Source organism: Chanodichthys erythropterus, chromosome 15 (genome assembly GCF_024489055.1).
Source record: "Chanodichthys erythropterus isolate Z2021 chromosome 15, ASM2448905v1, whole genome shotgun sequence".
Classification (NCBI taxonomy): domain Eukaryota; kingdom Metazoa; phylum Chordata; class Actinopteri; order Cypriniformes; family Xenocyprididae; genus Chanodichthys; species Chanodichthys erythropterus.
This window is the reverse complement of record NC_090235.1, coordinates 7,758,522-7,772,694: the sequence shown is the minus strand read 5'-3', so window position 1 is coordinate 7,772,694 and position 14,173 is coordinate 7,758,522. Positions and strand designations below refer to the sequence as shown.

The 14,173-nt window shown below is 38.3% G+C and overlaps 1 protein-coding gene across 4 annotated transcripts; it reads left to right on the top strand.

Annotated features, from left to right (window-relative positions):
* The first annotated feature begins 155 nt into the window (after positions 1 to 155).
* On the top strand, positions 156 to 12,751 carry wipf2b (WAS/WASL interacting protein family, member 2b). 4 transcript variants are annotated; one of them, XM_067411886.1, is made up of 9 exons: positions 161 to 253; positions 734 to 766; positions 1,107 to 1,233; positions 1,347 to 1,479; positions 2,126 to 2,236; positions 3,185 to 3,850; positions 4,855 to 5,058; positions 8,207 to 8,308; positions 10,179 to 12,750. In XM_067411886.1, exons 3-9 carry the CDS (start codon positions 1,174 to 1,176, stop codon positions 10,217 to 10,219), a joined length of 1,317 nt encoding a protein of 438 aa, XP_067267987.1. In that variant the 5' UTR covers positions 161 to 253; positions 734 to 766; positions 1,107 to 1,173; the 3' UTR covers positions 10,220 to 12,750. The 4 variants fall into 4 exon arrangements, with proteins under 4 accessions (XP_067267988.1, XP_067267987.1, XP_067267990.1 ...); XM_067411887.1 differs by having other exon boundaries at positions 156 to 766; XM_067411889.1 differs by lacking the exon at positions 734 to 766 and having other exon boundaries at positions 168 to 253; positions 10,179 to 12,751.
* The last annotated feature ends 1,422 nt before the right edge of the window (positions 12,752 to 14,173 follow it).

Here is a 14,173-nt window from a genome sequence, read left to right as displayed (position 1 = left end):
AAAAACAGGAGTTTAATAGATATAACCATGATAGAATAATTACAACAAGTAAATCAGATTTTGTTCGTTCATTTAATAAAAATAGCGTTTTTAAAAAATAAATAAATAATTAAAATAAACAGTTTCACATGAAGATTTACAGTCAGTGACGCAATTTCCGGTCCAAACGGAGGAGCAAATCAAGGCGATTGACGCGCGAGATCATGTATGAGGGAACACCGGTTTGCGAAAACATCGGACACTGCGGAAAAAAGTAGGCACAAACATTGTATTGCTTTATCACATAAACACATTAAATCAATTTCGAGCAACGGAACATTTTCTTCACGCTCCGTCGGAAACGTCTTGACGTGACGGACGCACCTGCCAAGCGCGAGGCCAAGCTAAGCTAAGGCTAAACTCGAGCTAATTCACAATCAAATAAATATGCAAATAAAACACGAGACATGCATTTAAATGTCATTTGACGACCGATATTTAATGATTTCCTAGTCAACAAAATGAACATAAAAGAGTATACGGGTTAAATGGCCGTAGACTGCAGGCCGTTTAGTACATATACAATCTAGCTTCCTCTGATTTGTCACAGTTGCAGCACTAATTTATTGCACAGTAAACTGCTAACTTTGTTCTAGCCGTCGTGGGCATCAGAATTGCTTAGATCTCATATAAATGTATTATTAACATTAATAATACGTGTAATTTATACTGTTTTCTTCCCTTAAAACGACAGACTTGTATTAAAAGAAATGCTGATAAGAACACGGTAAGGTGAAGCCAGCTGTCAAATATTACCTGAGCTCCAGTGTGTGCTTGTCAACTTGTATACTTGTTAAATAAGACGTTTATTATTAAATGGAGCAGAATATGGACATGTTCTGCCCTGTTGTAATGATAAACATCTGGGTTGTCTATCTGATGCATAAACTTGGACAATGTATATCACATTTAGCAGTAATTATGAATGTAAAGATTTCTGAATGTCAACCTAACTAGTTTAAAAAGAATGTAAAATATTAATTATGCTAAACAAACATGACATGTTTTGATCAGGTTTTTGAAATATATGTATCTACATACACATGACTTATTTTCTGTTTCATTAGGTAACTGTCTTCATGAAGTTTTAAGTGTCATACACACTCAGCTGCAAACACCGGACACAGATCCAAGATGCCCATACCTCCCCCTCCACCCCCAGGTGGACCCCCTCCTCCCCCCACTCTTAGCCAGGTAAGTACTCTTTAGATGGTTAGTAACTGCAAAATTTCAAATTTCACAAATTTCACCAGCCACTGTGAACCCTTGGTATACCTCAACGAAAATGATAAACACTTTTTCCACAGGCAAACACAACCCCTCCTAAGCTGAACCGAGATGAAGCGAAGGGCCGAGGTGCATTGCTTTCTGATATCTGCAAAGGGGCCAAGTTGAAGAAAGTTGGCGTTGTCAGTGACAGGAGTGCACCGATGATTGAGAGTAAGTGGAAAAACAGCTGAGAATAGCTTGGCTTTGAGAGGTCAACATGTTCATAGGCTTTCATCATTCAAATTTTTGTTAATGCACACAGTAAACTTCAACAGTCAATGCATTTACCTAAATGTATAGTTCACCCCAAAATTGAAATTATATGCAAGAGGTGGGTTCTCATTTTTACAATACCATTCAAAAGTTTGGGGTTGGTAAATTTTTAAAAAATGTTTTAGTCTCTTATTCTCAACAAAGCTGTATTCATTTAATCAAAAACACAGTAAAAAATAATATTATTATAATTTCAAACAACTGTTTTCTATTTTAATATATGTTAAAATGTAATTTTTTCCTGTGATGCAAAGCTGAATTTTCACCATCATTACTCCAGTCTTCAGTGCCACATGATTCTTCAGAAATCATTCTAAGCTAAAAAGAACAGCATTTATTTGAAAGAGAAATCTTTTTTTTTCTTTATAAATGTCTTTACTGTCACTTTTGGTCAATTTAATGCATCCTTGCTGAATAAAACTACTAATATCCTTTCAAAAACATCTTTCTGACCTCAGACTTATGAACAGTAGTGTAAGCTTTCAATGTGGTACATCATTGAATTCTTTTCTTTTTGAATTATAATTATAATTTTTTTTTTCAGAGCCGAAAGGGAGCAGCGGAGGCGTGTCCAGTGGTGGAGGGTCTTCTGCACCGGTCCAGCCAGTGGGAGGGCTGTTTCAGGGTGGCGTCCCAAAATTGCGACCTGTAGGAGGTGTGTTTGATTTTTAAAAATATTTGTTTTTGGTCTGTTTAATAGAATAGTTCACCCAGAAATTGAAATGGTTTTCAAACGCTTTGTTGTGTGCGACCTCTAGCAGACGAAAAACTACATAATGCACCTTTAATACGAGCCTGTACATTTTCAGGACTCGCAACCTCATTCAGCGACAATATCAAGTTGGGGAATGGGGTTGGTCACGCTGTTAAAAATCAAAATGCTATATGAACACAGCCATATTATGTGGCGCTGCCATACTAGCCATTAGCATCTGCTCTTGAGTTTTGTTTTGTGTGAAACCTGACAAGGGATTAGAGATAATAACATAATCGGTGCATAATTGAGTGTCGATGCATTGTTCCAGCACCACTTAAAGGGTTAGTTCACCCAAAAATGAAATTTCGGTCATTTAGTACTCAACCTCATGTCATTCCAAGACCGTCTTTCATCATCAGAACACAAATTAAGATATTTTTGATGAAATCCGAGAGGTATCTGAACCACACATAGGCAGTAACGTCTTTGCACCTTTAAAGGACCCGAAATGTAGCAAAGAAATCGTTAAAATAGTCCATGTGACTCCAGTGGTTCAACCTTAATGTTATGAAGTGACATAAACACTTGACCTAAATGAAGTGAAAACACTTTTCATGAGCAAAAACAAAAATAACTTCATTCAACAATTTTGTCTCCTTTCTGTCATTCTCCTACACTGTTTACATTGTAGACGCAGTGCAGAACTTCTGGGTTGACGAGACTCACTGTATGTCAGTTGTTGAATAAAGTCGTTATTTTTGTTTTGTTACAAAGATCTGGCAGTGCGAGTACAGCATGCGCGTACTCTTCTGATGATGAAATTCACTGTACACTGACCCTCGTGTAACAATTCATATTTAAGATGTTTTTAAATGCCCTACTTGAATGAGTTGTGCTGTGTTGCAGATGGTTCTGCAGGCAGGTCTGCATTGCACCCTTCTAGCACTCGTTCTGCTGCCCCACGCCCACCTGGCAGTCACGATGACCCCGACAGTCCCTCTCAACAAGCCTCTCCTACAGAGTCTGGCCGTTCCCAGAGACCGTCCCTACCTGATCTCTCTCGTTCCCCTGGTGGAGGCAGCAGCCCCTCTACAGGCATGAAGCACAGCTCTTCTGCCCCACCTCCGCCACCCCCAATGTCTCGGCGTGGGAACGCTCCTCCTGCCCCACAGCAGAAGGCCACAGCGGCCTCGTACAATCGAGAAAAGCCACTTCCACCAACTCCAGGCCAGCGAGGACCCTCTCCAGCACCGGTGCGTGAAAACGCACCACCTCCCCCAGTGAAACCTCCTCCGTCACCTGTGAGCAGCCGCTCATCTACATCCTCCTCTTCCTCCCTGGCCCCGCCGCCCCCCCCTTACCGTCAGCAGTCTGGAGTTTCCAATGGGCCCTCCAGTCCTGTGAATGAGGCTGCCCCTGAACTGCCCCAGAGACACAACTCGCTCAGCAAGAAGCCTTCAGCGGGTGGGCACACACCGACACGCGGGCATGCGCCTCCTCCGCCACCGTCACCCACCCCTCAGGCTGCCAGACCCCCTCCCCCAGCGCGAGAGCCCCCGGGACGGGGAGCAGGTGAGGTCTAGAGTCTGAAATAAGGTGGTTTTAGGGAAAATAGTTGCTGAGCGAAAGTCCTCTAATTTGCCAAATTAATTGATTTTATGTTGAAACCTTTTGGGTTCTGTAAGATTTTGTATTGCTTTTAAAGTCTTTCATGCTCACCAATGCTGCATTTATTTGGTTTAAAGGACAGTAAAAGCAGTAATATTATGAAATATTATTACAATATATTATAGCTGTTTTCTAATGAAGTGTATTTTAAAATAATTTATTTCTGTGATGGCAAAACTGAATTTTCAGCATCATTACTACAGTCTTCAGTGTCCTTCAGAAATCATTCTAATACGCTGATTTGGTGCTTTGGTGAAAGATGCTGAAAACGGCTTAATTTTGTGGAAGCCATGGGATCTATTTTTTCATGATTCTGTGATGAATAGAAAGAACAGCATTTATTTGAAATAGAAATACTTTGTAACTATTATTATAAATGTCTTTGTCACTTATGATCAATTTAATGCATCCTTGCTGAAAGTATTCATTTCTGTCAAAAAAACTTTTGAACAGTAGTGTACATTTCTATATATTTCTAAAGTTATTTGTTTCTAGCTATATTTCTAAAGATGTGTGTGATGTTCACGCAGAATTATCACTTTTTCATTTACTATTATTTACTATCTACTTTCAAAACTTTCTGGAAGTTAGAAGCTGCTCTTTTCCATACATCTATAGCTCATTATGACCACATCTTCCTCATAGGACATTATAAAAGATGTAGTCCATATGTTGCATGCACTTTATTTCAAGACTTTCAAGTCATACGATATATGACATCATCAGATCATGATTTGAGTGAGAAATAGTCTGAAATTTAAGCCGATATTATTCACACAACTTCACAAAAGTTGACACCAGAGCTATAGAATAGCTTTAGAAGAGTAATGTACATGAGAACTATAATTTTGAATTATTTGCGTATTGATTGTTTTTCTTGACATTTTCAACATGACTTCCTTTATTAGCCCCTCCAATTCCTGGGCAGGCGTCACGGAATGGCCGGGATGCTCCGCCGCCACCGCCACCACCGTACAGGACTCACGGTACCACATCAGATGTCCCGAGCCGAGGCAAGCCCCCTCCTCCCCCCTCCCGCACACCAGCCGGACCCCCGCCCCCTCCCCCGCCTATCCGCAATGGACACACTTCCATTTCCCGTTCCTTTGTAGGTGAGTCCTTCAAGCTCACTCTCAACCCACACCTGCAGTCTCATCCACCCTCTCATGATCATTTCAACATCCTTCATTCATCTAGATTGGATGTTCTCTTCAAATTTAATCTAGCGGTGCACAGGTCTCATAGGGCAAGTGATGGTTCCATCATGTGCTCTAAAACACTATGGCCCATCTTTATTTTTGAGCCCTGGTATTGTGCCACAGATGCTACAAAATACATCCACACTTTGTGTTAAACCTGTTAGGAAGCTAAAAAATTCAGATTTATTTTCATATTAAAAAAAGTAACTCATTTAGCAAGTTCACAGGTATCCACAGTTGAACAGCTGTTACTGAATAATCTCATATTCAGTGTATGACGATGCTACTTGCGTCAGTAATTAGACGTGATGGCTTTGAGACAATCTAGTGGAATTATCAGTCATGTGGTCACTCTTTGTAAGATCATCTAAAATTATTCTCGTGCAGTGAGAATAAATGGCCAATCAGAGCGATCTCTCTCACTGATGCTCCAACACTGATTCAACATGCCGTTCCACACCTGTAAGACCTTTGTTAATCTTGGGAACACAAATTAAGATATTTTAGTTGAAATCCGATGGCTCAGTGAGGCCTGCATAGGGAGCAATGACATTTCCTCTCTCAAGATCCATAAAGGTACTAAAAACACATTTAAATCAGTTCATGTGAGTACAGTGGTTCAATATTAATATTATAAAGCGGCGAGAATATTTTTGGTGCGGCAAAAAAAACCAAAATAACGACACTTAAAGTGATGGCTGATTTCAAAACACTGCTTTAGGAAGATTCGGAGCATAATGATTCAGCGTGTTGAATCCGCAGTTCGGAGCGCCAAAGTCACATGATTTCAGCAGTTTGCCAGTTTAACAAAATGATGCTCCGAAGCTTCCTGAAGCAGTGTTTTTAAAATCGGCAATCACTAAATAAGTCATTATTTTGTTTTTTTGTGGTGCACCAAAAATATTCTCTATGCAGGCCTCACGGAGCCATCAGATTTCAACTAAAATATCTTAATTTGTGCTCCGAAGATTAACGTAGGTCTTACGGGTGTGGAACGGCATAAGGGTAAGTAATAAATGATAGAATTTTCATTTTTGGGTAAACTAACCCTTTAAAGGTTTAAAGGGGACCTATTATGCAAAATTCACTTTTGCCTGGTGTTTGGACATAAATGTGTGTTGGCAGCGTGTGTACACAACCACCCTATAATGATAAAAATCCACCCACTCCTTTTTTTTTTAATCCCATAAATCATAAGCATTGTCTCAGAACAAGCCGTTTCCAGATCCCTGGCAGTGTGACGTCACAAAAGCCACAGGCCCCGCCCACAGTGTTGACTGACACTTAAGTTTGAACACAGAACCGCCCTGAGTGAGTTCACAGCGAGTCCGCCATAACTGCACTGATGAGAATTTCTCCCAAGCATTTTAGGTGTTCTGTAGCTGGATGGATTAATCCACATAACTCTCTCCATTTACTACCTAAATCTGAGCTGCTGAAAACGAGGTGGATTAACTTGGTTTTCCAGGAAAATGCACCCTCAGTTCTGTCGAAATTCATTTGTCTGCGCGAATCATTTAACACCGGACTGCTTAGTGAACGAATATCAATACAAAGAGACAATACAAAACAGAGACTGCTAAAATGTGCTACTCAAGGATATACAAGTAAAAACTGTTCGTGATCCAGCTTACAGTCTCCAGAGTGACACTATACGGCAGTAATGAAGGTGAGAGCACTTTATTACAATTCATCTGAGTTCATTTACAGGTATAAAGTTTATTAAGCACCACCCGAAAGGCATAAGGTCTTTATATATTTGTTTACTGTAAGTTGTAATGAGTGTTTGTATTATCACCAACATTGCGAATTACACACAATGATAAGAGAGAGAGTTTATGGATAATATTTTAATGCACACTTGCAGTGTTTTATTAAGCTCTTACAGTGATTTGCTTGAGTGAAAACGGACGGTACAACAGGCTTGTACTAATATAGTGGATTAAAAACAAGAAGGCAATATAAGTCATAACCGTAAATTAACTAAACTATACCTGTTCTATGTCCATGCAGCATATATTCGCAGTTTCTGACATTATAGTGCGTCCTGACTCAGTCCTGTCACCGGAGAATCAGCTCTTGAAGCTCCGCCCTCTTAGGCTGATCGCAGCAGCTCATTTGCATTTAATGGGCACACACTGAAATGGCGCGTTTTTGCTCAACCACTAAAAGTGGCAATTTTAACATGCTATAAAAAAACTATCTGGGGTATTTTGAGCTAAAACTTCACATACACACTCTGGGAACATCAGAGACTTATTTTACATCTTGTTAAATAGGGCATAATAGGTCCCTTTTAATGCAGTTGGATCAAAAAAAAGTTACATAAAAATGAGAAAATATTTGAAGGCAGATGTACAATCGAGATCAACATAACAGCCATTTTTGAACAAGGTTTTATCGGAAAAGCTTTGTCACATTTCTGCTGCAGTTAAATACAATTTACACCATTTAAAAAATATGACACGACCTACACTCCCTTTCAAAATTTTGGGGTTGGTAAGATTTTTAAAATGTTTTTGAAAGTATCATCTTACGCTCACAAAGGCTGCATATATTCAAGCGAAAATATTATTACAATTTATAAAATAACTGTTTTCTATTTAAATGCTTTAAAATTAAATTTACTGCTGTCAGGGTAAAGCTGAATTTTCAGCATCAATACTCCAGTCTTCAGTGTCACATGATCCTTCAGAAATCATTCTAATATGATATTTGTGCTCAAGAAACATTTTTTTATTATCAATGTTGAAAACAGCTGTTCTTTTTTATATTTTTGTAGAAACCGTGATGCATCAAAAGAACATAATTTATTTGAAATGCAAAATCTTGTTACATAATAAATGTCTTTACTGTAACTTTTTATCAATATAATGTGTCCTTGCTGAACAAAACCTTGAATTTCTTTAAAAAAAAAATCTTACTGACCCCCAAACTTTAGAGTGCTATTGCACATTATTTAAAATATCAAAAGTAAAGTGATACTTGCCAAGAGTCTGATCCCTCTCAGTTGCTCTTCTCTGAATATCCTTTGGTTTTCTTTTGTTTCTTCTTCCAACAGATGATTTTGAGTCCAAGTATTCTTTTCATCCTCTGGATGACTTCCCTCCTCCAGAAGAGTATAGACACTTCACTAAGATATACCCGAGCAAAGCTAACAGAGGTAAGTCTCAGGAAATGAAAGGTTAGATCTAGCAGTTTGTTTCTGATCCACACGCTTCAACAAATAAATGTAATTATTGCCACAGTGAGAATAAAGCCTGTGATCTTTTGTGTTTTCATGAGCTTGTGTAAAGACAATTAGGTGTAGATTCACCAGATGTGCTGCATGCTTTTCATCTTCAGTAGGTTTATACAGGGCTTGACATTGATGCTTGTCTAGGAAAAGTGGATTTTTTTTTGTTTTTTTTTTAAGGGGCAAGTGAAAGAGAATTTTACTTGCCTGATTGGACAAGTAGCCTCATTAAATCTTCAGTGGCAAAAAAACAACTAGGTATGCATTGAAACGTGAGAATGATTTTGTTACATTCAGTGTAAATAGCGATTGATAATGGATAGTGTATTTCTGGTAAAGCTGTTGAGGCTCGCGTTGCCTGTCTTTTGTGGAGAAATCAAAACAATGACACATATAAAGATATAAACAGCACATATAAAGAAACTCACATAAAAAAAACATACTGGGGTAAAAAATTCAAAATGTTGAGTTTTTTTTATTCATAGCATATGATCTAGTTAAGTAACACACCACGACCAAGAGTGCTGTCTTGCCAAATATTAACACGATTGAAAATGTTACATTGATTTTATAGTTCAATAAACAAGTCGTTAATATTAAGTTGCTTAAATTTTAGACACAATATTGACTAATTTTGTTATATTTCACCAGTGAAAATAGTTCCAAACAAAGATCAAAGCAAAACTATTGCACATTCTCAAAGCAACACTCAGTGGTGTTTTGCTACTGAATGATTTAGCGTTTTAAGTGAAGCATCTGTGGTCTCCTACTAATATTATACAGTACTTAAAGAGTTAGTTCACCCAAAAATGAAAATTCTGTTATTAATGTAAGACCTTCGTTCATCTTCAGAACACAAATTAAGATATTTTTTATTCAAATCTGCCTCATACTGATGTCTCAGTGAGGCCTCCATTGGCAGCAAGATAATTAACACTTTCAGATGCCCAGAAAGCTACTAAAGACGTATTTAAAACAGTTCATGTGACTACAGTGGTTCAACCTTAATGTTATGAAGTGACGAGAATACTTTTTCTGCACCAAAAAAAAAACTAAATAATGACTTTATCAATATCTAGTGATGGGCGATTTCAAAACACTGCTTCAAAGCTTTATGAATCTTTTGTTTCAAATTATTGATTTGGATCGCGTATCAAACTGCCAAAGTTTAGTGAACTATTGAAATTTCGAAACACTTATGATGTAACAAAGCCTTGTTTACTGAAATCACGTGACTTTGGCACTCCGAACCACTAATTCAAAACAAAAGATTTGTAAAGCTTTGAAGCTTAATGAAGCAGTGTTTTGAAATTGGCCATCACTAGATATTGTTGAAAAGTCGTTATTTTGTGTGTTTTTTTTTGCATGCCCAAAAAAAAAAAAAAAAAAGTTCTCATTGCTTCATAACATTAAGGTTGAACCACTGTAGTCACATGATCTTTTTAAATATGTCTTAAGTAGCTTTCTGGGCATTTGAAATTGCTAATTGTCTTGCTGGCAATAGAGACCTCAATGAGCCATCGCATTTCATAAAAAATATCTTAATTTGTGTTCTGACGATGAACGAAGGTCTTGCGGGTGTGTAATGACAGGGTGAGTAATTAATGACAGAATTTTCATTTTTGGGTGAACTAACTCTTTAATTACCCACCCTCATATCAGACAATGTCGAGCCCTGGTCTGTAGCATGAGTTTGCTGAATGCATTTGCCTGATGGCTATGAACTGGTCTACAGGGAAGAATACAGTGATTTTATGCTCTGAGCTTGGACTCATACGTGTCTCTGTTTGTTTGGCAGTAATGAGAGGAGCCCCTCCTTTGCCACCTGTTGGGAGGTAAACACTGTGACCAGTCGCTCGGGCTGCATCGGCGACGAGGGTTCTTCATACAGACCCATACGCTCATAAACAGACAATCTCACATGCACATTTAAAGACACAAAGCTTGCACCTTATTAACATCCATTTTCCCATTGGATAACATTCCTCTACATTCAAGCAAGCTCCATCGCATCACTTTTGTCCTGCGCGGAGGATCGTGTTCACTCAGAAAAGAGTGAGATGCGGGAAAGTTTTGCATTCCACCATCAATAATGGCCAACTTTATTTTTTCCCTTGACATTTCAAGTACCTAGGTAGCACTGCACATTTGGTTTGATGTGCACTGATAGCTAGCAGAGGTGTAATGGCATCCGATCCTGTATGTATCTAATGTGTAGCACTTGAGATGGGAAGCGGAATGCACATCCCTGGGAAAATGTCTTAACTACCATGTCATGTTAATTGTTTTGTCGTTCGTCTTTTTTCTCTTAGCCGCTACCCAATGTTATGCACTGTGAATAACGCCAGTCGAGCGCGTCTGAGTGTGAACTGAACTGTAAAAACTGCTTTAGATGCTTGTTCGTTTTTGTCTTTTGTCCTGGTCTTGACCCTTTTCAGGGAACAGCTATTACCTTTAAGTTCTCTCAGGGGGTTTGTTGGACTTCATTACCTTGCGGTAAGTTTGTGAACGAGAGTTCTAACAGGTCCAAAAGTGCCAACAGATGCTCTGCCATTAATAAATCAGCATGGCTCCTTCATCCTCCTTTGGGAACCAGTAGTTTTCATAGTTTGTTCTGAAGATGAACCACGAGTTTTTATTTCAGGTTTAAAGTTGTCGTCCAGCAAAACACATCACATTTTTCACCTGCATTGTGAATCCTGGCTTCCCTGTAATTTTCCAGTTACAGGACGGCACAGCTATGCCACTTTATGTTCATGACTTGGTTGAAAGCTGAACTTGTCCACAAGCTGCCTACAGACTGGTTTTGCATCAAAGACTGCCTTTGCATCGCAAGCATTTTAACCATTACGATACTTGATTAAGTTCAGTGCATGCTGCTTATTTGGACAGACCTCCAATATAAATGTTGGGTGTATTTGCATGTAAAGCTGCAAAATTGCTCTATGTATTGCTTCATTTTCCTCTGTTTTTTAACAGTGCATCTGTTTGGATGACAGGGCCATGACTAAGGGTTCTGGAACGGTGGTCTTATACTACATAGTCTTGCTGCAGAAATGTGGTAGCTAGTTATTTCATACCAGTCATGTTCAACTAATTGTACAAGCTTAGCCAAACATGCAGAGTCAAGACGCTTTCAAGGCTGGCACTAATGACGACATCCCAGTTTATCCATATTTGGAGTTTGTTCAGTGTCATTGTTAGATCTTCCTGTTTGTAATTTCATGTTTATTCTCCAGAGAATAGACTACATTTCAGTTCTGCAGAAGAACTAACATCTCATAAATTGTGTAGATTGGATGGATGATTATGAACTTTTTTTGCCCCCCTGTGTTGTTCTGCCTTACATTTGCTGATTAATGTGACGGTACAGGATTATTTTTTTTTAAGAAATTTAAAAATTGTGTATTTACAAGAACTTAGAGAGATATGGTAGTGATAGTTATTAATCTATTTTTAAGTTGTAAAAAGCTTGTAATATAGTAAATAATTTCAGGCAACCATAGGTTTCAAATGAAATCGTGGACTAATCATTACTTGATGGTAAATCCTCATCACTGAATATTGTTGAGGACATTTTCTCAGACTAATAATTGTATTTAATCACCTACTGTCTGCCAGCAGAGGTCAGTGTACATGTCTTTAGAGGAGCATAACTTACTCACATTGAGAGAGAGAGGATTGTCATTGTCATCATTCCATGCTTAACTAAAGCCTGTCCACACCTGTTGAAATAAAGCTGAGGAAAAACATGGTTAAAGAATGTCATTTGTCTGGAGAAGACTGGACACGTGTGAAGTTAATGTGAGGAAAATGTCATATTCTGAATCCCAAGTTAATTTACAAAAGTGTTACTTTGTGCCCTGCTCTCCCCTATGTGTGTAGCAGCAATGCTATTAAAACTTGAGGGGCCGTTCACGTTGCGTCTAAAAATGCGTGGAAAGTGTGGCCATGCCGCTTCTCTTCCTTTCCAAAGCCCTTGCGCTCAAATGGCGTCTGTCGTTGCTATGCAACCATGAACTGCGCTCTCCACAAGGTTTCAGCGAAGGATACATTGATTTCTTGCCCTTGCATTAGCTCTACTACTAGATATATTTATGGAGATGAGAAATAAAAACCCACCCTTTACAGTTATGATCAGCTGTTCAGCTGAACTTTCGATGTTGTTACAGAAAGGCCGATCGGTTGATTCTTGTCACATGACCTGTGGTGTGCTTGCGAAATTCTGAAAAGTTGAGAATTTTTCTTCTAGCTGCGCCTGGAAAACACAAGCGTGTCGCTTCTATTTTCTATTTATTTTTTTGCCTACACTTGAAATGGCGAACTTGAGCGCGCAAAAGACACGATATGTGAACGGCCCCTAAATGCACTTTTTGTTCTGATGCTGGTGCTGTTAGTTTCCTCCTCCTGTTCAGTGTTAACAGGTTGAGTTAGAACAATGCGTTATATTTTTTTTATTATAATGTTCAAAGGATAATGCTCAGGTTAAAACTGAATGGCAAGGTTAAAAACAGAAATCAGAATCTTTTGATTAGATTGTGTTCTAAAATTCCAAAAAAGGTGCACACTTGTTACAAAAGAAGAAAACAAAATCATTAGTTCTAAATTGCAAAACTATTCAGATGAATGCCTATCAATGCCTTAAGTAAGGTTTTTCATTACTTAAGGAAGTTTGTGAAACTGACTGCAGGTCTTTATAGCCCAAGAGCTAGCAAAACCATATAATATTAGTCTAGGATATAAATAAAAGTGTAAAATGTACAGGGGGAGGCTGAGTTAAGAGTTTTTATTGTCAACCTACAGTATGTGTGAACAATTGTTTGTTCCGTATCACCTGCATCGAACTAAATTATTGAATTATTTGAATTAAAAATTATTTTTTAAAAACTTTCAAAATGAACCAGACAAGGCACAAAAGTAAAATGAAGAAATGCTGACCAATTACAAATGACAAATCTCCCTTCCTTGTGATAAGATGGAGAAAACAAAAATAAATAAAAAAATCAACCCCTGCAATATCATAGCTGTCAGGAACTCAAGAATGTCTTTGCCAAGAAAATTTTTTTATGTAAATGAGTCAGATATGTTGACTATTATGAGACTCGAAAAACTAGAATAACAGGGTCGGACAAGTCATCAATCCCCTGAAAAAATGTCTTTAAAGACAATAATCTTTTTGGATATGTCTGTACTAGCTTTGCACACCTAGATTAGGGAATATTAGGGATGCTGCATCCCTCCACTAGACAGCTTAAGATGGGCAGGTCATTCACTTTCAACACAACAATGATCCTAACATACCACCAAAAGAACAACGCAATGGCTTAATGATAGGAAGTGGCCAGATGAGAGCCCTGACTTAAAGTCGATAGAAAATCTGTGGATGGACTTGAAGAGATCAGTCCATTGCTGCTCACTACAGAATTTGACTGAACTTGAGCAAATATTCCCCAATCTAGGTGTGCAAAGACATATCCAAAAAGATTAATGACTGTAAGCAAAGCAAAAGTTAGCTCTACAAAGTTTTAAATCAGGGGATTGGTGACTTTTCCAACCCTGTTATTGCACTTGCCTTTTTCTTTCAATACATTGATGTTGTAAGGAAAGGGGGTTTTCAGGATTTAACAGCTCCAGGAAACTTCCACCTGAACCACAAAGATTTGTACAGAGTCTCAACCATGGTATGAAAGATATTAGAGAATGATTTAATATACTATTTAACTTTAAATATATGTGTAAATGTGGCCAAAAATGAGTTGTCCCATTAGACTGGGTAAACCCAGCCTGATCTGC

Excerpts from the sequence above, each read along its gene's own strand:
- wipf2b (XM_067411889.1), top strand. The coding sequence starts at position 1,174 with ATGCCCATACCTCCCCCTCCACCCCCAGGTGGACCCCCTCCTCCCCCC. Across the intron at positions 1,234-1,346 it reads CTCCCCCCACTCTTAGCCAG|GCAAACACAACCCCTCCTAA; the intron begins GTAAGTACTCTT and ends CTTTTTCCACAG. Across the intron at positions 8,309-10,178 it reads CCCGAGCAAAGCTAACAGAG|TAATGAGAGGAGCCCCTCCT; the intron begins GTAAGTCTCAGG and ends TTTGTTTGGCAG.